Source organism: Glycine max, chromosome 1 (assembly GCF_000004515.6).
Source record: "Glycine max cultivar Williams 82 chromosome 1, Glycine_max_v4.0, whole genome shotgun sequence".
In the NCBI taxonomy this organism is placed as follows: Eukaryota; Viridiplantae; Streptophyta; class Magnoliopsida; order Fabales; family Fabaceae; genus Glycine; species Glycine max.
In genome coordinates, this window is record NC_016088.4 from 51,869,782 (window position 1) to 51,889,947 (window position 20,166).

The window sequence follows — 20,166 nt, forward strand, 5'->3', positions numbered from 1 at the left end:
AAGCTAAGTATGATATAGTATGAGTAATGAGAGTTCAAAGTGGAAGAAATGGGTGGACCACCATCAGATCTAGAAAAGCCCCACTGCCTTTGGGTTCCAAAATTCGAATCTCCATCCGTTCCTTTCGCCGTCAAACGTTGATGAAAGCTGGAACACCAAACCAAATAAAAACTAGACAAACATCAAATTTAATTAATAAGAATTCAGAACATCGTAAACGACACTATGAAACGCTATTACTAACCAAACATGCCCATGTGCTACGTGCTTCAACTTCTAGGACAAATATCATGACTTACCCACCATATAAACCACATTTACCCATGCTTAACCCTATCACTCTGGGTTGGTCACGACTTCAAATTAATTTAAGGAGCACATGCATGGTAGAATGATTTTTCAGGCTTTAATAATGGGGTTAATGTAAAGTATTTTAGGGGAGCATCTACACATACAAGTGAACAAAATATACTTTTGCTTTCTCTATCTTTTGGTGTCTTTTTACTGTTTTTGAAAAAAGAATACTCGGTTAATGAATAACGAACTTTAATTCTTTATCTCGGATCAAGATATTCACCCCTAAGCCTGCACAATGCATGCCTATTTGGCTATATCTCCATCATCAAATATGTTTCTAAATTTTATAAAAATATGTTATTTTTTAGTTTCTCGATGTTTTAAATATGTTTTATTAGTATACAATATACAACTTCTACATAATAATCAATATGCGGATTAACAGATACAAGGTTGTCTCACGTTAATTAATTATTCCGTGTATCTTTTCGTTTATTTTATTAACAGTAAATTATATTGATATCTCATGAAATCTTGTGATATTGTATAAAATTTTCTTGTTTTTTTTTTTAATGTTTACGATAACATTCCTTATCGAAAAATACAATATAATATTTTTCAAACAATTCAAGAATTAATATAATATCTAAGGACAATTAATGTAATATTTTTTAAACAATTAAATTGTGATAACGTAATAGAAAAATTAATTTTTGACAATTTCACTAAATCACAAAGAATATGAATGTAATTTACTTTTTTAATTAAGAGAGATGCATATGGTGTTTTTGACTCACCTTGCAACTCAAAAACAATGTATTGCTTAAGCACAAAAAATTATAGTTAAATTTTGACTTCATACTTCTTTGTTCACTTAGAATTATCACTTTGTCAAAATTATCATCAAAGGAATTTGTAAGCCTTGTTTTTTTTATTTAACTTCTTTTGTTTTATTTTCCTTTCTGGCCCCAAGACCCCTTTTTACATATTAAAAAAGACTACTTTATTTTTCCAGTACTTTCCTTTTCTTTTTTCTTTTGGTTACAGTTGGCTATGGAGAACTTGATGGACGAAATTATTTTATATATACTTAAAACTTGCTTACATTTACATGGACACAAATAAGTAGTGACCCAACTAAAATAAATGGCAGCTTGTCCTCATGTGGCGTCCTTCATTTAATTTTTCCTTATGCTTCGGTCATTAGCGGAAAGTTGAGACAAAAAATAAAGGTGGTAGGAGTTTGGTACCACTTGAAAGGCTAAAGAATTTGACAAAAAAAGGCAAGGCTTGATTTTTTTTTTCTTCCCTCTTTGGTATCCAAGGTGAGGGTTGTGTGTGTTATGGTTCTAGTAATTAATTATTTTGTATATCACTTTGTTTTCTCCATTTTTTTCAAAAAGAAAATGCTCAACATTGTGAAATTGTGACAATGGTGAATGGCTGCTGAAGGCAATACGTTAGGGAGTTGGTTCACCGTTGGTTCACATGACATAACCAATTAACACCACAAAGAAGGCAAAGGAATAATTTAAAAGGGGTTTTCCTTTCTGTTTCGGGTTCACATGAAATCAGCACTCATGTGTGGGCCATCATTGCTCATAAATATCGCATTCATTCACTCAAATTGCTTAATAGTTCTTCTTCTTGTATTATTAATGATTTAATTCTGTGTTAAGCTATACGCAAGAGGTTATTTTTTGTGTCGTGGCACGTTGTTAATATTTTCCCAGTTCGTAATTATAGATCTTTTAATTAATTCATTTTTTTAAAATAATTAATTTAGTTAATCACATTAAATTGGTTAATTAATTGTATTATTATTTCAATATTTTTATTTTTCTATTTATTTAATTACTTTTGATTAATGTTTGGAAAAAAATAATTAAATGAAGATATATAAGAAAATAAATAATTAATGTATTTATTTTTTTTAAAAAAAATTATAAAAAGATTTCTAAAAGAATCTTACGTATAAATAGAGACGAAAAATTACAAAGTTACTGGTAGTACTTACTAATGATCACCAGTTTTTATGCGCGAATTGAATTTCATTAATTCTTTGCACGTTATCAACTGAAAATAGCGTTACTACAATCAGTCAACTAAAATATTGTTCGAGAATAAAGCTCATTCTTACCCTTTTTAAGTGTTAGTGGCAACTGATTGAATTTGATTTATTTTAAATAATTCGAGTCTCACTAATGAAAAATTAAGCCGATTTACTGGTAGTACTTACTAATGATCACCAGTTTTTATTAAAATAAAAAAATGTCCAACAAAAGAATATAGAGTTGTTCTATTATATTTTAGCAGTATTTATTATTTAGATCACATTCTTTCTGTTATACTACATGATTACATTACTTTAGAGTGTTGGTAGTGGCTACGAATGAGTGTGCGAAAAACAAAAGTTGTTTTCCATTACGTCTTATATAAATTGGTCTACTCATCACTCATCAGAGTCTCAGACTTTAGTGCTTAACACCGAGTTAAATTGACCTACTTGGCACCTTCAATAGTCTCTTCTCTTTCTCTTTCTCTTTGGATACCATTAACAAAAACCACAGCACTCAAAGCAACAACACCCTCTCTCTCTCTCTCTCTCTCTCCATTCTCCACTGTCTTCGAGAGTGAGAGTGGTAGGGAAAACATGGAAACCACCTCGGTTTCCAAAATGCAGTTTGCAGCATTCTTTTGTTTGGCTTTGTGGTTGGGTTTTCAGCTTGAGCAGGTTCACTGTAGCGTTACCTACGACAGAAAAGCCATCCTCATCAATGGCCAAAGGAGAATCCTTTTTTCTGGCTCTATACATTACCCCAGAAGCACCCCTGATGTATTCTTCTTCTTCTTCTTCCATTTCCCATATTTTTATTTTCTATTATGCCCAAAAGAAACTTTACCTTATTCACTGTTTTTTTTATAATCTGTGTAGATGTGGGAAGATCTGATTTACAAGGCCAAAGAGGGAGGTCTGGACGTCATTGAAACCTACGTCTTTTGGAATGTTCACGAGCCTTCTCGTGGCAATGTACCTCTATCAGCCACTTAATCATGTTTTTCTTTTTAGTTTTTTTTTCTTGTTGAAATTGAGGTTTACTCTCTCTGTGTTCTCTCTGCTTGCAATTTGGTTCAGTACAACTTTGAAGGAAGGTATGATCTGGTGAGGTTCGTGAAGACAATACAGAAAGCGGGGCTATATGCTAATCTTCGCATTGGACCTTATGTCTGTGCCGAATGGAATTTCGGGTACCTTAAATTTTTTCACCGTCTTATGTTTTTTCTAGCACCCGAGGTTTTAGCCTTGTGGTGTTCGATGGTTTAATGATTTTCTCTTGTAATGTGCAGAGGCTTTCCTGTTTGGCTCAAGTATGTTCCCGGCATCAGCTTTAGAACAGACAATGAACCTTTCAAGGTCTCTCCCTCTCTTTCTCTCTCCTCAAAACCAATTTTTATTACTTCATTATTGAAATGGTCTTATTGATGACCCTTCAACGGTGTTGCAGAAAGCAATGCAAGGGTTCACTGAGAAGATTGTGGGCATGATGAAGAGTGAACGTCTCTATGAATCCCAAGGTGGCCCTATCATACTCTCTCAGGTGTTGTATAGTTTCCATTGCTAACTTGCTTTTTGTGTATGTATAAACTATATCAGTTTTCTGTAAATCTTTTAGGAAAGGCACTTGATAGAGCACTAGTGGCTGTAGAGTTTTCAGTTTAGATCTGGCTAAGTGGCTATAATAATAGTGAGACATGCACACATTATGCTGTTTCAGATTGAGAATGAGTATGGGGCACAGAGTAAATTACTTGGATCCGCTGGCCAAAATTATGTGAACTGGGCTGCAAAAATGGCCGTGGAAACGGGAACTGGGGTCCCCTGGGTGATGTGCAAAGAAGATGATGCGCCAGATCCTGTGGTGAGAATTCTCATCCTTCCTTGCTCTTGAAAGTTATGTACTGTAGTATTAAATGCTGTCCTCAGAGGCTCCATCGAAATTGTAGCCCCAATTTTTCTTTTTCAAGAACCTTGAATGTTCAGGAATGTGGTTGATATATTAATCTGTTTCTGTTTCTTGTTTAATGACAGATAAACACGTGCAATGGCTTTTATTGTGACTATTTTACTCCTAATAAACCCTATAAGCCTTCAATTTGGACAGAGGCTTGGAGTGGCTGGTAATCTTTTTTATTGTTACTCTCAAGTTTTAGAATTAAAGAAATGAGCTTCAATAATTTTTTTTCCCGTCGAATATGAAGGTTTTCTGAATTCGGAGGTCCAAATCATGAAAGACCTGTTCAGGATTTGGCATTTGGAGTTGCCCGATTCATACAAAAAGGAGGATCCTTTGTAAACTATTACATGGTTGATTTTTCTTATACTGCCTTAACACTTGAAAACTTGATAATGATGATGACAACGACGACAATGACATTTACACTTGTAACTTTCCTTTGCACATGTAGTATCATGGAGGAACCAATTTTGGCCGTACAGCTGGAGGCCCTTTCATCACTACAAGTTATGACTATGATGCTCCACTGGATGAATATGGTGAGAACTGAAATTTTTGTAGATTATGCTACTGCTGGCTGTTTCTGTTCTTTTTTCTAAGTTGCTTCTAATGCATATATATAAACTATTTCAAGTCAAGACACTCACCACACTTAACTAGTCTGAAGTAACACACTCTAAATGGTTTCACCTAAGATTTAATTCTCATTTCTCAGCAGTAACCCCCAGACTATATTACTGATGACTTGACTGACTACATTTGTTGACAAAAATGACAGGTTTGATTAGGCAACCAAAGTATGGTCATCTAAAGGAGCTTCATAAGGCCATCAAGATGTGTGAGCGGGCTTTAGTTTCAACTGACCCAGCTGTTACTTCATTGGGGAACTTCCAACAGGTTTAACCTACTCTTTCTTTTTATTTTTGCTGTGCCACAATTTTCTTTGCTGACTCTAGTGCACCTTTTATCAGGCTCATGTATACTCTGCAAAATCTGGAGACTGTGCTGCTTTCCTCTCAAACTTTGATACAAAATCTTCTGTTAGAGTGATGTTCAACAATATGCACTATAACTTACCTCCTTGGTCCATCAGCATCCTCCCTGATTGCAGAAATGTAGTTTTTAATACAGCAAAAGTATGTAACAGAAGTCTGATATTTGAAATCATCATATTCCTTTGGTACTCTGGGATCACCATTATGCTTCCTAGGACACAATTTATTCACATTTAATATCTCTATCGATGAGATTCAACAATTTAAAATTGTTTAAAACCACTAAAATCATCTTGTCTTCTATTAGGTTGGAGTGCAAACATCTCAGATGCAAATGTTACCAACAAATACTCGTATGTTCTCCTGGGAGAGTTTTGATGAAGATATTTCTTCTCTCGATGACGGCTCTTCAATTACAACCACTACTTCTGGTCTCTTGGAACAAATAAATGTTACACGGGATACAAGTGATTATCTTTGGTATATAACTAGGTAAGCTTGATTTTCTAGATTTGATTAGGTTTGCTCCTTAAGTAAGTGGCTTTGTCAATTTACTATTGAAATTCTTTACGCTTGTTTGTTGAAGAAATGTAAGAGTTGTTTTAATTCTACCACATTGACAAGTATCTAGTCCTCTTGCTTAACAATCTTTGTTCATTTTTCAAACACACAGCAGATCACTTGCATCAACCATGAAAATAAACGTTTAATTTTATAGATTTTGAATATGGAATTAACATAGCTGTGATGCCCACATCTTAAATCTGTCTTCCTGAATAGCATGACTTTGACATTTAATGGAATCTCTCAGGTTGCTGCTGTTAAATGATAATTGTTTAGAAACCATTTTGACCATACTAATTTATTTCATGTCAACTTGTCTGTAGTGTTGATATAGGTTCATCTGAATCCTTTCTCCGTGGAGGCAAACTACCCACTCTCATTGTTCAATCTACTGGCCATGCTGTGCATGTTTTTATCAATGGTCAACTTTCTGGTGTGTATTCTGTTTCCTTGTTTTCCTGATCTCCTTTCCATTTTATTAGACAAAGGAATCATGATAATTATGATTGAAAACAGGTTCTGCCTATGGAACAAGGGAGGATAGGAGATTCACCTATACTGGCACAGTAAACCTCCGTGCTGGAACAAACAGAATAGCTCTGCTCAGTGTTGCTGTTGGACTTCCAGTAAGTTTTGCTTCCCACCTTTACTTTCCAAAATCCTACTACATACAATACAATTGATGCAATCCATTGTCAAAAACCAAATTTTCAGAAAAATTGTTCAAAGTTTATTTTTGTTTATTTTATATGGTTTCTCATTAAGTTTTCTTATGAAAGGTTTCTACCCTTTTTTATCTGAATGAATTGTCATCACAAACAATCATCCTCCTTATTTGTCTCAGCTGCGCTTACAAAGGCTTTATTCTTTGTTTATTAATGACTAATATCATTCTTTTGTGATGCGTTGTCATAGAATGTGGGAGGACATTTCGAGACTTGGAACACAGGAATCCTTGGTCCAGTTGTACTCCGTGGATTTGACCAAGGAAAGTTGGACTTATCTTGGCAGAAATGGACTTATCAGGTTCTTACTCTTTCTTTAGCTACTCAAGTTGTCCCAGTTACAAAGAAAAATATATATGAAGATATGCCAATTCTTAAAACAGGTTGGGCTGAAAGGAGAGGCCATGAATCTTGCATCACCAAATGGTATCTCTTCTGTAGAGTGGATGCAGTCAGCATTAGTTTCAGACAAAAATCAACCACTGACATGGCACAAGGTAAAAATGAACAGAAACATACTTAAGGTTCATCGAAACCAAATATTGGCCATAAAATATGATAATTTTTTTTGGTATATTTGCAGACTTATTTCGATGCTCCAGATGGAGACGAGCCGTTGGCATTGGACATGGAGGGTATGGGTAAAGGTCAAATATGGATTAATGGGCTGAGCATCGGAAGATACTGGACTGCTCTGGCTGCTGGTAATTGCAATGGTTGCAGCTATGCCGGGACATTCAGACCTCCAAAGTGCCAGGTTGGTTGTGGCCAACCAACCCAGAGATGGTAAGTATTGTTTTTGGTTGATATTATATATAGGTAATTATGCATGGCTCACTAAGGCCCAAAGTCCCTTGTATTTGGTTCTAAATATTTCAGGTACCATGTACCTCGATCTTGGTTGAAGCCAGATCATAACCTGTTAGTTGTTTTTGAGGAACTTGGGGGAGATCCTTCAAAAATTTCACTTGTAAAGAGATCAGTGAGCAGTGTCTGTGCTGATGTGTCTGAGTACCACCCAAACATTAGGAATTGGCACATTGATAGCTACGGAAAATCAGAAGAGTTCCATCCTCCAAAAGTTCACTTGCATTGTAGTCCTGGCCAGACCATTTCTTCCATTAAATTTGCAAGCTTTGGAACACCTTTGGGAACATGTGGGAATTATGAGAAGGGAGTTTGTCATTCTTCCACTTCCCATGCCACCCTAGAGAAGGTACTCTTCAACTTCATTTTACAATCCAACTCATCAACTTTGTAACAAGTTTTTCTTTATTTGGACGATAATATAACTTATGCTTTGCCATTTCTTTTTCCACAGAAATGTATAGGAAAGCCAAGATGCACGGTCACTGTATCAAACAGTAACTTTGGGCAAGACCCTTGTCCTAATGTGTTGAAGCGGTTATCAGTTGAAGCTGTTTGCGCTCCCAACTAATTGGAGAGGCTGAATGATTAAGGAAGCACCCTTTTACGTGTAGTGTGAAGTGACTTAACAAGCACACGAAAGAACAATAATAGTATAGGTAAAGTAAAGTGCCATAGTTGTTTTTAGGGAGAGAAAGTAACTATGTTCTGACATGTTGGTGCCGAAGGCACGAGGTTTTATAGTTTCATTTGGTGATGTTTTTACGGGAGTGTATAAATTAGTGATTGTTGGATAGGTGAATCTTTAATCAGGGAGTCCAAAATTTGGACCCCTGGTGTAGTAGTTCCCGGCCTTTTAAGTTTTAACTATAGGCACGGGGAAGAGAGGGAGTTTGGTTGGTGTGATGTTTTTTCGTTTTACTTTGTGGGGTAAAATTAATCTCCAAATCAGGTTCAAGTTGGGAGCGGATCCTACTGTAACCATTCTACGTTTATTTAAAGTCTCCATTGTTATGTGCATTTTGCCTCCTATTCTTTAGTTGCAATAACTACCAATGACATAGCCAATGACCAGGCAGAATTAAATTTAAAATTGCAACTAAATTTACTTGGCCAAAGACATTCCTCTCGGAAATGGTTAAGACTAAGTGAAACTATTTATTTGGAGATTTATGTTATCTGAGAAGCTAGTGCTAGCTCCTACTTTCAGTGGTTTATATATAATCTATCGAGATAAATGAAAATAGTTAAGTTTATTAATTTTAGTTAATGTCATGATTTTAATATTACTTAAAAAGTATTCATAAAATTAAATAGTTTTAAGTGTATTTTATAATTCAAGAGATAATTAGTGTGACGTATTGTTAATAAGTTAAAGAGTGTATCCACATAAGTGGGTTTCTCATCAAGAGACTTCTTAAGGATATAAACAAATATCAATTAATATATTCAAAAATGAGTCAATATTTCTTATATTTAGTACTAAGTAAATGTACCTATTTATTTTTTATACAAACTTTCTTATAATATAATAGAAATAAATTAGTTTTTAACCATCCATTGCTTTATTTATTTTAAAGAAGAGAAAGGTAAGTAATCAACAACCTTGCATCCCATTATTCATTCTTCAACTTCAACTTCTCTCTCATGTTCTAAACATACCAATAAGAAGAAACAAATACCAGTAAAATAGAATTCCCATATGTTTTAATACTAAAAGGGAAAACAGGAAGGTCTATGTAATTAAGATTCATGATATAGCACCATCCACTATTATTTAAGACGGAAGAAAGGACCAGTTACTACTATTCAGAAATAGATGATAGGAGTCATCACCTTTGAAAAGCTGATTGGTGCAATAACAGAAATACCAACATAAGTCTAGTACAAGATTATGAAAAGAAAGCGCATATATAAAGTTTCTGAAGGTGAGCTAGATTAAGCACTAGCTGAAGCCACATGTTTCTGTATTTTCTGCTGCAGCTCATCCTTCTTTGCTCCCACCACTTTGTCCAGAAGCGTTCCCTCTTTCACAAACACAAAAGTGGGCATAGCCTCAATAGCCCAATCTTGAGAAACACTCTGCAATCAACAAATTATCTTATGATTACTTTCTAAATGAATTCTTTCTTAGTTTCTCTGCTTTTTTGGTAGGGTTTTTTTTTACCTTTAATTCGTCCACATCCACCTTTAGGAATATGACACTTGTGAACTTCTTAGCCAGCTCAGCCAAGAATGGTGCAATGAAACGGCATGGTCCACACCAAGAAGCAGTAAAATCCACAACAATCTGACACAATTAGAAAAGTTATCTCAAATTTGACGTGATAGAAGAGCAATTATACAAGACAATGCATGATCTAAGTCAAAATTGCATTTGTAAACTTCACTGCATTTATTTTACAGATATAAGAGCAATTGTATAATGCATGATTTAAGTAAAAATTTATGGGTAGGTGAACCAATGAACCATACAGAGCTGTTGGAATGCTAAAGATCATCGAACTAGAATAAACTGAAAATGAAATTATAAATTCTGGTTTTATAAAAAAAATGTTTCTTTTCACGTTTCTTATTTCAACAACTAATTATAAACCTTTATTCATTTATTTGTTATTTCTTCTTTTAAAAGATTTATATAATATGTTATTTTCATCATTTTTTTAAAATAATGTGATAGTTTTAACCATAAAACTCTATAAATTTAAGATATGATAAAATATTTTAAAAAGAGTCGAGATATAAACATAATTTCATGAGTTTCTAAGTCTTACATTACATTTTACACAAATTTAAGATATAATAAAACAATGGAAATGTCTTGGAGTAAATCACACAAAAGTGGATACATTCAAATTCGACATGCAACATGCAGTTTTATAATTAGAAACAATAGATATCTTCCTGACAAACATCATCTCATGCCAAAAATAATAAAATTCCTTAAGAAGCAGTGCATAACAACTACCACCAATGATAGGCAGGTGTTTGTTGTTGGAGTATTTTCTTCACAATTTGCAGACTCTCTACAGTTCTCGTAATCATTATTTCAAATTAATGATATTAAAAAACTAAGTTGCTTTAACATAGTCTTTTATTTACACATATATACTAGAGTTGCTTCTCTTTTTTTATTTTTTTTAAATTTAATGATTAAAATTAATTATTTATTATAATCATTAGATTTAAAAAATAATGATGGTGATGGGGAAATAAAACAATAAACAGAAAAGAAACACAAACCACTATCTAACAAAACTATTAAAAAATAACTTGTTTTATGTAATAAATATTTTTTCTAATAAAATCTTTTCACTTCTGCATTTTTATAAGGTCAACCATAAGATTTGATAATACCAGAAAACAAATTGTAGAAAAGGGATGCAGATATAATATTTATGTGTCTATCTATCAAGTATATAACACGTTTACAAAATATGTCCCTTTTCCTTCATGAATTGCACTATTGCAGATTAGTTTCATCAACAGCCAACACTCAACCGAACAATTAATTTTCTTTCGGTGGTACTCTTTCTTGAATATTGACTAAGTCCAAACAATCTAGTTATCCCCTGACAACAATTTTGGTTGCTTGTCACATCCGCTAGCACTCTTTATAGATCAAAACAAAACTTATTTACGAAATATGCATTGTGTTTTCTCTCATTTTATTAGTCAATTCTAGATAAAATATTTTATTTCTACATTTCCATTCCTCTTTTATCCCTTTTTCATTTTTCTTTTAACATCAAATATCTCATTTTTCTCTCCCTTTCCCCCCCTCTTTCTAAGCTCTTCTCTGCACCCATGTCACACTGCCTTGGGGTTGTGAGAAAATCATATCTCTATAAATGGCATTTCCCTAATGATCCTATATCTCACAGATCTTGCAAAAAGACAAAGAAGTGTAAAGGGTCTAAAAGCAGTGTGACTGCTTTCAAAGCTTAATAATAACAACTTGTGGATAAAAAATTAATCCATCTGATGACTGATTGCTTAGTGTTTACAAACATATAATTTTTATAGATAAATCTGATATACGGCACTCAAGATCCGGAATACTCAATTTGAGAAAAAGGTACCTATGTTTATAATTACTGGTAGAAATTGTTTGTTATTTTCCCCCCCTGAAGTGTTGTTTTTCTATTGAGGAGATAGGAAAGGCATCAGACAAAGGGAACACTAGTTGATTTGGCTTTTGATCCTATAGTTACCAATAGTGCAATTCTCACATGAGTATAGTATGCACAACCTATGAAAAACCTAACATGTAAATACATCCTATTAAAATTGCCATCAAAGCATTCCATATGAGTAGATTAACAAGGCCATCTAAGTAATTATAAATTGTATAATGAAAAATAAAATCAGCCTAGTTCTCTACAGAACAAAAACGACAACGTTTTATAGAAGTCCCATAATCAAGTTTCAGAATCAATTAAGGTCACATGAAAGTAACAATAATAATGATAATAACAATCACGTTAAGGACAGATCGAATCCGTGGATGGCCTTTTAACATTATATTCATAAGGCAGATATGACTCATATGAGGCATAAACCACCAAGTCACGGATGCATCATGTCAAACAATAACAAAACCGAAACAAAGTAATATTGTTTAGAATGATGCCATAAATTGAGATCCATATATTGAAATTGAGATTGATGAGTTGATGATACGTACGAGTTTCTTGGATTCGTTGCCCTTCTGGAGTTGATCGTTCCATTCTTCAACGGTGTGGCAGCTAATGACTTGTCCCTCTTCCGATGAGCCAGCCATTCTCTCAATAATAATCCTTATTTTCTCAGAAAACTTTGTCAGTTACAACTAAAGAATTTCAATATGTATCACATAGCCATAGATGCTACAATGTCACAACTTTATATAAGCAACACAGGTAGGCCTTATCGTGAAAAGGGGCTCGCCTTTCTCACTTTTTACAAATTTGCCATCAACCATAGATATTCTCATCTCATGCATTTCTTTTTGCTGCGATGCATGCAAATTAATGTAATTGCTCAATTAATTAGTAACGATCCTTCGGGATTAGGATTTGGAATTAAGTACACGCTTTCTTTCTCTCTCACCCCCTTTTTTTTTTTAAGATGTACACGGTTTCTCAAAACTTTGAATTCATTTAACGTAAAATATAAAGTACAGTAATTAATTGAGTCGTGTTTGTTCTATTTATTATGATATCATTTATTTATTTTGAATATTGTGGTAAAGGGTTCCTTTTTTTATGTATTTATATTTGTGGTATGAGGATTTTGAATTTAGCAGTGTTTTGCTCTTTATGGAACACACTTGTTATATATAATGATAGTTTTAAATAAATTAATAAATAACACTGAACACATTCATAAACTAATACGATGTTATTTTAATTTAACTAGTAGTATTAGATCCAGCCTTAGTTATATAGTCGTGTCAAATACTTAGAAAAAAATCTTATAAACTTGAAGAAAATTGTCTCTTCTAAAATATACATGTGATTTTTTTTATAAAAAAGGTAATAAATATATAATATCTTATTCAATGAATTCAAAAGTTTCACTATTAATTCAAAAGTTTAAAGTTTAATTTACTTTCTATTTGTTGAAAAACAGGCACTCTGTGTCTTATGCCTTAATATTCTTTTTTTGTTTTTTTAGTTAAATGTAATTGTAATAACTATTATATTGAAAAACGATTAGACATAACTACTTATGCCGGTGAGTGATTTTTAAAAGTAGCTGAAGAATAAATTAGAAACCATAAATATGTATATCAAATGGGATAATTACATTTATTAATATTTATAGATAATAATTGTTATGTTGAAAAGTTATTAGATAGTAATTACTTGTGATTGTGAGTAGTTTTTAATAGTAGTTGAAGAATAAATTAGAAATAAGAAATATGTATATCAAATGAGATAATTATCTTTATTGATAGTTATTGATGTACTAACAATATAAATTTTTTTACATTGTTAACTAATTGGAATTTATCGTATTTATAACTTTTAAGTGTTATTAATTTATTATAAATGAAAATGTGGTTAGATGGGATTATAAAACCCTTTTACATTATCTCTGCAATAACTATTCTGTCTTAATTCAGATGAATTTGATTTATATATCTGTCAGTATGATAAATAAAAAATACATTATTAACCATATACCTGAATTTGTGATGGAATAAGAGTTTAAAAGCTTTTCATAACGTGAGTGGATAATTATTTTCTCAATTCAGTTTCTTATTTCTTGTAGTCCAGAAATAGAGTGAAACTGACAAATGGGCCACGCCTATAACACGGAATCGCTGAGAGACAAGTAAAGGGTTACTTTTGTTAGCGTCCTGGCCAATGTTTTGTAACCAATGGATTCCGATTACAAAGAAAATAACATATGCATGAAAGCAAGGATACGAAAAGGATCTATATCCTCTCATTTCTACATGATGGAATATGATTTTATTAGAGAGAGAAAGAGGTACGTTTTAACTAGTAATTATCTCATGTATTGTATGGATATTAATTTTAAGTAAAACTAAAAAAAGTATATAAAAAATCTTATAACAAGTGTTTAAATGTAAATGGAATATCACTACCAAATTCCCCCCCCCCCCCCCCCCCCCCAAGAAATGGCCATGCATAAGGCACACAACTTGATAAAGAATGCCCATGTTTACAAAGAGAATAATTTATGCTTTTATTTTTGGCCATTCCTTTTCGAATTCTTCACGATTTGATTTTGACACACGGATGTTAGTCGCACCAGAACAAAAATCTTTTTTCAAGAGTTTGACATGTTCATATTGTACGCAAAAATGTTCCCCTTCCCCCTTCCTTTGTTGGTTACACACTGCTTTAAAAGAATTTCTTTAAAAATAAAAAGGGTGGCAAAGTTGTATTGAGTATTCACACATGCCCATGTTCTCGTTAATGACAATGTGATTTTTTTTTTTTAAAAGTGAAAATAGATAAGCTAGAAGAATAAGATGATGCCCAGATGGTGAAGCATTCGTTTTTTATGTGCAGATATTTTGCACTGTGCTTTTTCATGCTCGTGAAATTCACAGTGACTTGATCACTTAAACAAATAAAAGTTCAAAGATGTTACAGAGAACAGACAGTCTTGGCATCAAATTAGATATGGGGCAGGAAGGGGCCAATCGTGTGAAAATAACTATGTGAGAATGAGAAATTAAATCTTAGCCATTTTAATAATTAATAAGAAAGTCATTCTCCCTATATATATATATATATCAGGCAAGATATCATCTAACAAATTGATACCACAAGAACAAGCCTTTAACATTTAGCAACAAAATTTATCTGAATACAAAGTATATGGTTAATTGGGTCACTTCCATCACTTCGAACGTATTACAGTTTTATACAAAGTAGAACAAGAGAAACAGATACTACAACTGAATCAGGTTCTTGAAACAATAAGTACCAAGAAGGAACCACCCAATAAGAATGGAAGTGAAGAAGAACCAAAACTTTAGGAAGGTGAAGCCCCAGAATGTGACTCCAAGAAAAAATACAACCACAAATGGTAAGATAGATCGAAGCATAGATGCTTTGCTGACCCAACGTCCATTGAATAAAATGAAAATTGCCAGATTCACCACATTCCATCCACCAGTCAGAAAACCCAACTTGTTCAAATTATTGGCAACAAACGAGTGGCAGTTGCAGGTAAAGAGATTGTAAGATAGATGTTGGAATTCTTGAGTGCTTTTCCTTAGTGCATCATCCCAAGTCCTCAAATCTCCTCTAGTTTCACCCTGCATGTAGTGTTCCTCACCATTGTACACAGACTGGACTAAGGGGACACAACACTGCCAACAGTTATTTTAAACAACATTAGATAAGCAATAGATGAACAGAAAACCGAAGGGCTAAAATCAAGTTCCTTTGATATATAACTCTTCACAGCTTCCATCTAGTGTATATCACAGCATGATGAAGAAATAAAAGCACAAGAAAGTTACAGACTCGAAGTTGTTTTGACAAAGAACTAAGAGTCTCATGGCATAGTCTTGCTTTCTAATTCTTGATTTGTCCCTGCCTTAGTTTAGGACAATTTGTTTACAAAGGGGAAGCATACCTTTTCTGTGTTCACTTCCCATAAAGAAAGAATAAACAATAGCATATACCTTTTCTTTGGGGATTTGAAGATAGCGAGTGGCAGCTCCAAATGCAAAACTGTCCACACACACAAAATTAGGCCCTGCAAAATCCAATATCACCCCATCCTCTCTGCAGATGCCAATGTGACCAATGCAAGGAATGAACCACGAGATTACAGGAAGTGGTGACCACACAACGGAGCATGGAAATCGAGCCCTTTTTGGATCAATTTGCATAGTTTGGGAATAGCTTCCTTCCGTCATTTGCTGCTGCTGCTCGGTATCCAACTCTGCTTCCATGGCAACAAAACTGACTTTCCAATACACAACAAGCAATTATAAAACTGAAACTCATCAACATGTACATAAGCATAGTGTCTAATAATATTTCCAATTATATATATATATATATATATATATATATATATATATATACTATTTGAACCTATGCCAAATCATCACACCAAGAATGCAGGTCTAGTATCTACTATTACCAATTTAAATGATTCAAGTGAAGAAACGATGGAATTCAAATGTTGCATCTTTTAAGGTCCCCAAATTCGGGTTTCAAGAACAATCATGATGCAGAGGGCTAATAGTTACTTACACAGATTCAGATTTCAAAATTCGAGATTGAAGTTTGTTTCGCGGAATAAATTGATGGGAGAGTGATACCTAAACTGACTTATAAACAATACGGGCGATTGACGATAAAATTACAAAGCAGGACGAGAAACCCTAGCAAACGCATGAATTATAGTCAACACAGAACATAGAATTATAGAAATAAGAGAAAGGGATCCGATCCAATCACCTTGTAAAGCAGAAGCAGAAGAACAGCTACTCGCACACAATTAGAAGAAGGGACCGTAATTTCTATAATTCTCCACTAAACTCTAATTTTCCTACGTTTTTCATCTTATTTGTTGTCTCTCTCTCTGTGTTTCCTAAAGTGTGAAACAAATACTATTATTCAAACTTTTTTCTATCATGTCGTCTTAAATTTTAATTTTATTTGCTTTTTTTTTATATAGATATGAACAAAAATTGTGTGAGTAATTACATCAGGCAAATTGATAAAGTAAAAGTGGTTTAAGTTAAAATGACTAGAGAATGTATATACCTTATAGTTTCAAAATAGATTAAAATAAATAAATAAAATAGATGCTACTAGTAATATGATAGAAAAATAGATAAAGTATGAAATAAACATAAAAAAATGGGATATAAAAAAATAAAATTGAAAACAAAATGATTTTGAAATTGAGTGCATGTAGGATAATTTTTATGAAATTGTTTGAGCTGATTTTATTGATTAATTACTTGATTAAGTATTTGGTTAAATTTCTAAACGTGGTTTTTTTATTTAAGTTCTGAATCTGATTGATTTTTTTATATAAATAATTATAAAAAGAATGAGGAAGGAAAATAAATTGAATTTCCCCCAATAAGTTGTCTTTTAATTGAGAACAGAGCAGCAAATTGTAAAAAAAAAAAAAAGCACAAATTAAGCCCTGAAGTCACCAGTCCCTCATAGATCATAGATCCTAATAGTTAAAATGAGTTCTCTTGATGTCAAAAGGTCACCAATTGTGATCCTTGATCAAGTAAGAAGCTAAAGCCAACTTCCTACAGTGATAACATTGATGCAGGAATGCATTGTCTTTGAATTTTAACTTCTATCATCAGCAAAAAAAAAAAAAAAAACAGCACATTGAATTTTCAAAAGCATTCCTCTCTTCACTTCCATATCAAACTGAGTTTGAAGACAAAATTGAGGCAAAACTCAGTTCAATTTTACCTTTTGAACCTAAGCTGGAGATCTCCCAACTGAAATTATGATTGTAGCTCCTCCAAAAGAAACAAGGACTCCAAGGACCTTAGCCACAGCATCAATCCTATTCAAGTGTACACTCTCATCAGATTTCTGTGTAGCAGCAGCTAACTTAAGTGATGTGTTCTTCAAACTCAAGAGAAAGAATCCTTCTTTCATTGCTATTCTTGCAGTACCAGAAGTGAGGTTTTATAACTATGCCAAATGTGTCTTATTTGATCAAGGAAGAGTGGCTTCATGAAGAGAGATCGTACCCAACAAGTCCAAGTAAGAAAAAGTGTACCTCACAATAACTGGTTATTTGATTGGGTTGGTCCCTGATATGTTTTGATTCCAACCTCCAAAAGTAGTGGGAAAATAATTTACAGGTATGGTGTTTTAGTTGTACTGTGATCCTATTACTCAGCATAGTGATTGCAACGTCAGAATGCTCAGTGTAAAATTAAACTACCAAAGATCAAGGATATAGAACCTTTTGCTAAGTAGTGGGAAAATAATTTACAGTTGTAATTGCAACGTCAGAATTGTTATTGTATTTTGAACCAAATTAAACTAGCAAAGATCAAGGACATAGAACTTAACCATGAAAACAAAACAAAACAAAACAATGCCGGATACCAACATTTTTGTTCAGGATAGCACACGCAAAGACTGAAAGACTGTGATCCCTCCCTTGTACATAACCCCTCCCTTGATTGAATATATATATATATATATAATTTGGATATTTTAGTTTTTTTAAAATAAGTAAATATAATTTTTCATCAAATTTTTTTGTATATTTTTTTAAAATTATCATTTTCTTGCAAAATTTTTACTAATTGAATCGATTAATTCATTTTGAATATTTTTTTTACATAAACCTTAGTAATCAAAACATCAGATTCTAATTAAAAAAATCAATTTTTTCTTCAAACTCTAATATTACATTCAATAAAATTGTACAAATTTTGACTATAAATATATTGCTTCTGCACTCTTAAGATTGTTATTTTTTCTTTTCATATTTCAAATTTATCCTAAGTAACCAAATAACTAAAAATTAAAATAAAGAACAATCTCTGCCACCTAAATGTTTAGGGGTTCAAATTCCCCAATTATGATTATGTGTAGACAATAGCAGAGGTTGCCAGAATTAGTAATAAAACAACTGATAACCCCGTTGCAACAAAGAAATGTTGTGACAATGGGTCACCATAAGGGACTTTCACATATTTACCATCATATAAATTCTTTCCCCTCTGACTTCTAAGAGCTCTGTGTAGTAATCAATGGTTGGGTGAGGGAAGAACTGTCACTTTTTTCTTCCCAATGATTCTTGGGATCAATGGGGACTATGACCTCTTTGGCAGACTTGGTTTCTTGACTTCTTCCCCAGACAACAAGGTACAAGCCGGATATAATTAAGAATGCTCCAATAATCCTGCACCTCAAAATTGAAAATAATAAGATTACTGTAACATAAACCAACAACACTACAACGTTTAGACTTCCCTTTAATAGCATATAACATATTGTCATTAGAACAAAAGATGCTTGGATTATAAGAACCTACCCTCCCAAGAAGAATTCTTCACCGAAAATAAAAGATGACATCAAAGAGTAATGTTTGTAAAGGTAGATAAATTGAAGCAAGAACTGGCCCTCCTTTGCCAATAGTCCATATCTGTATTGCTGATGCCAGCCCTGAAGTCACCAGTCCCTGATACAAACCAACAAAAAGAAAACTCAGATGTCATGAAAATAGAAACATCAAACCAACATGCCAAAGAAAAAAAGCAGATTGAGCAATCAGTTTAATTTACCAACCGAGAACAAAACACTGCAGATCTCTCGACTAGAATTGAACTGCCAGGCTTTGTAATCCTTCTCAAAAAAGGCTGCATTTGTCAAAAACTGCACAACACCAAAGAAGCATGTAAATGCAGAAACTGTGAGTGGGGCCAAGTATTTTTTTCATAATGCTTGCATCACAATCCAACCAGACCAACATAAGGAGTGACCAAAGAGATAGATGCCACCCAAGTTCCAGTTCTTTCCTGTGGCATCTCCCAATGTAGACAAGTATTGTTCCTGATGTAATCCTAAATGTGGAGTATAAATAACAGGTCCCTTGTAAAGGGTAATGATTGAAGCTCCTCCAACAGAAGCAAGGACTCCTCCAAGGACCTTAGCCAGACCATCAATCCTATTGAAGTGCACACTCTCATATCTGCACTTCATATATATAATTGAACAAATAAGTTATACTCAAGAGTTTAATTAATGAATAAATTGTCTATGCAGTTTAGAGGATCTATACACTTTCATCCAATTACATATTGTCATGTATGATAAGTTTGCTAACCGTGCATTAAAGTTAAACTATTTATACAAACATTCAATGTAAAACATATTCATACAAGCATTCAATAAAATTTGATCATTTTATCAGGATATCATCCTATTTATTAGGCTTTTAATTAACTTTTTAGAGGTTAAGGATTTTAGCTTGCCTGAGTAGGGCAGTCATCAGCAAGGTGAGGGCTGGAACAGAATTCTGCATAGCTGCAGCAAAGGTAGGTGATGATTTCTCCAAACCCAAGAGGTAGAATCCTTCTTTCATTGTTATTCTACCAGAAGTGGGGTTTTAAAATTACACCAAATATGTCTTCTTGACCAATGAAGAGTGATTTCATGAAGAGATTGTACCCAACAAGTCCAAGTAGGAAAAAGTGTAGCATACAATAACTGGTTATTG

General features: G+C 33.2%; 2 protein-coding genes and 2 pseudogenes across 7 annotated transcripts; 1 reads left to right on the forward strand and 3 right to left on the reverse strand.

Moving 5' to 3' along the window:
• Positions 1-2,751: 2,751 nt before the first annotated feature.
• Positions 2,752-8,484, forward strand: LOC100786420 (beta-galactosidase 3-like; annotated as a pseudogene). The gene is made up of 19 exons (XR_001388477.2): positions 2,752-3,133; positions 3,233-3,328; positions 3,434-3,546; positions 3,646-3,712; positions 3,804-3,896; positions 4,074-4,217; positions 4,388-4,476; positions 4,558-4,663; positions 4,765-4,852; positions 5,092-5,210; positions 5,285-5,449; positions 5,616-5,800; positions 6,196-6,305; positions 6,389-6,498; positions 6,788-6,898; positions 6,981-7,094; positions 7,181-7,383; positions 7,477-7,813; positions 7,919-8,484. The product of XR_001388477.2 is annotated as a beta-galactosidase 3-like (transcript).
• Positions 8,485-9,061: 577 nt separating this feature from the next.
• Positions 9,062-12,325, reverse strand: LOC100127412 (thioredoxin h1). Its single transcript, NM_001250606.2, has 3 exons — positions 12,152-12,325; positions 9,632-9,754; positions 9,062-9,546 (listed from the first exon to the last, which is right to left on the reverse strand). Exons 1-3 carry the CDS (start codon positions 12,245-12,247, stop codon positions 9,403-9,405), a joined length of 363 nt encoding a protein of 120 aa, NP_001237535.2. The 5' UTR covers positions 12,248-12,325; the 3' UTR covers positions 9,062-9,402.
• Positions 12,326-14,747: 2,422 nt separating this feature from the next.
• On the reverse strand, positions 14,748-16,827 carry LOC100786957 (transmembrane protein 222-like). 5 transcript variants are annotated; one of them, XM_041016239.1, is made up of 4 exons: positions 16,407-16,558; positions 16,200-16,330; positions 15,620-15,882; positions 14,748-15,301 (listed from the first exon to the last, which is right to left on the reverse strand). In XM_041016239.1, exons 3-4 carry the CDS (start codon positions 15,854-15,856, stop codon positions 14,879-14,881), a joined length of 660 nt encoding a protein of 219 aa, XP_040872173.1. In that variant the 5' UTR covers positions 15,857-15,882; positions 16,200-16,330; positions 16,407-16,558; the 3' UTR covers positions 14,748-14,878. The 5 variants fall into 5 exon arrangements, with proteins under 5 accessions (XP_040872173.1, XP_006572855.1, NP_001401652.1 ...); XM_006572792.4 differs by having other exon boundaries at positions 15,620-15,902; NM_001414723.1 differs by lacking the exon at positions 16,200-16,330 and having other exon boundaries at positions 16,407-16,827.
• A 1,557-nt stretch (positions 16,828-18,384) lies between these two features.
• On the reverse strand, positions 18,385-20,031 carry LOC100814064 (protein WALLS ARE THIN 1-like; annotated as a pseudogene).
• Between the last annotated feature and the right edge of the window lie 135 nt (positions 20,032-20,166).

What these genes read in the sequence shown, in the direction of transcription:
- LOC100127412 (NM_001250606.2), bottom strand. Translation starts at nt 12,247, where the DNA reads ATGGCTGGCTCATCGGAAGAGGGACAAGTCATTAGCTGCCACACCGTT. An exon ending in GCAACGAATCCAAGAAACTC is followed by an intron (nt 9,755 to 12,151) that starts GTACGTATCATC and finishes TAATTGTGTCAG; the next exon opens with ATTGTTGTGGATTTTACTGC. An exon ending in TGGATGTGGACGAATTAAAG is followed by an intron (nt 9,547 to 9,631) that starts GTAAAAAAAAAC and finishes TGTTGATTGCAG; the next exon opens with AGTGTTTCTCAAGATTGGGC.
- LOC100786957 (NM_001252770.3), bottom strand. Translation starts at nt 15,892, where the DNA reads ATGGAAGCAGAGTTGGATACCGAGCAGCAGCAGCAAATGACGGAAGGA. An exon ending in TTCAAATCCCCAAAGAAAAG is followed by an intron (nt 15,302 to 15,619) that starts GTATATGCTATT and finishes AACTGTTGGCAG; the next exon opens with TGTTGTGTCCCCTTAGTCCA.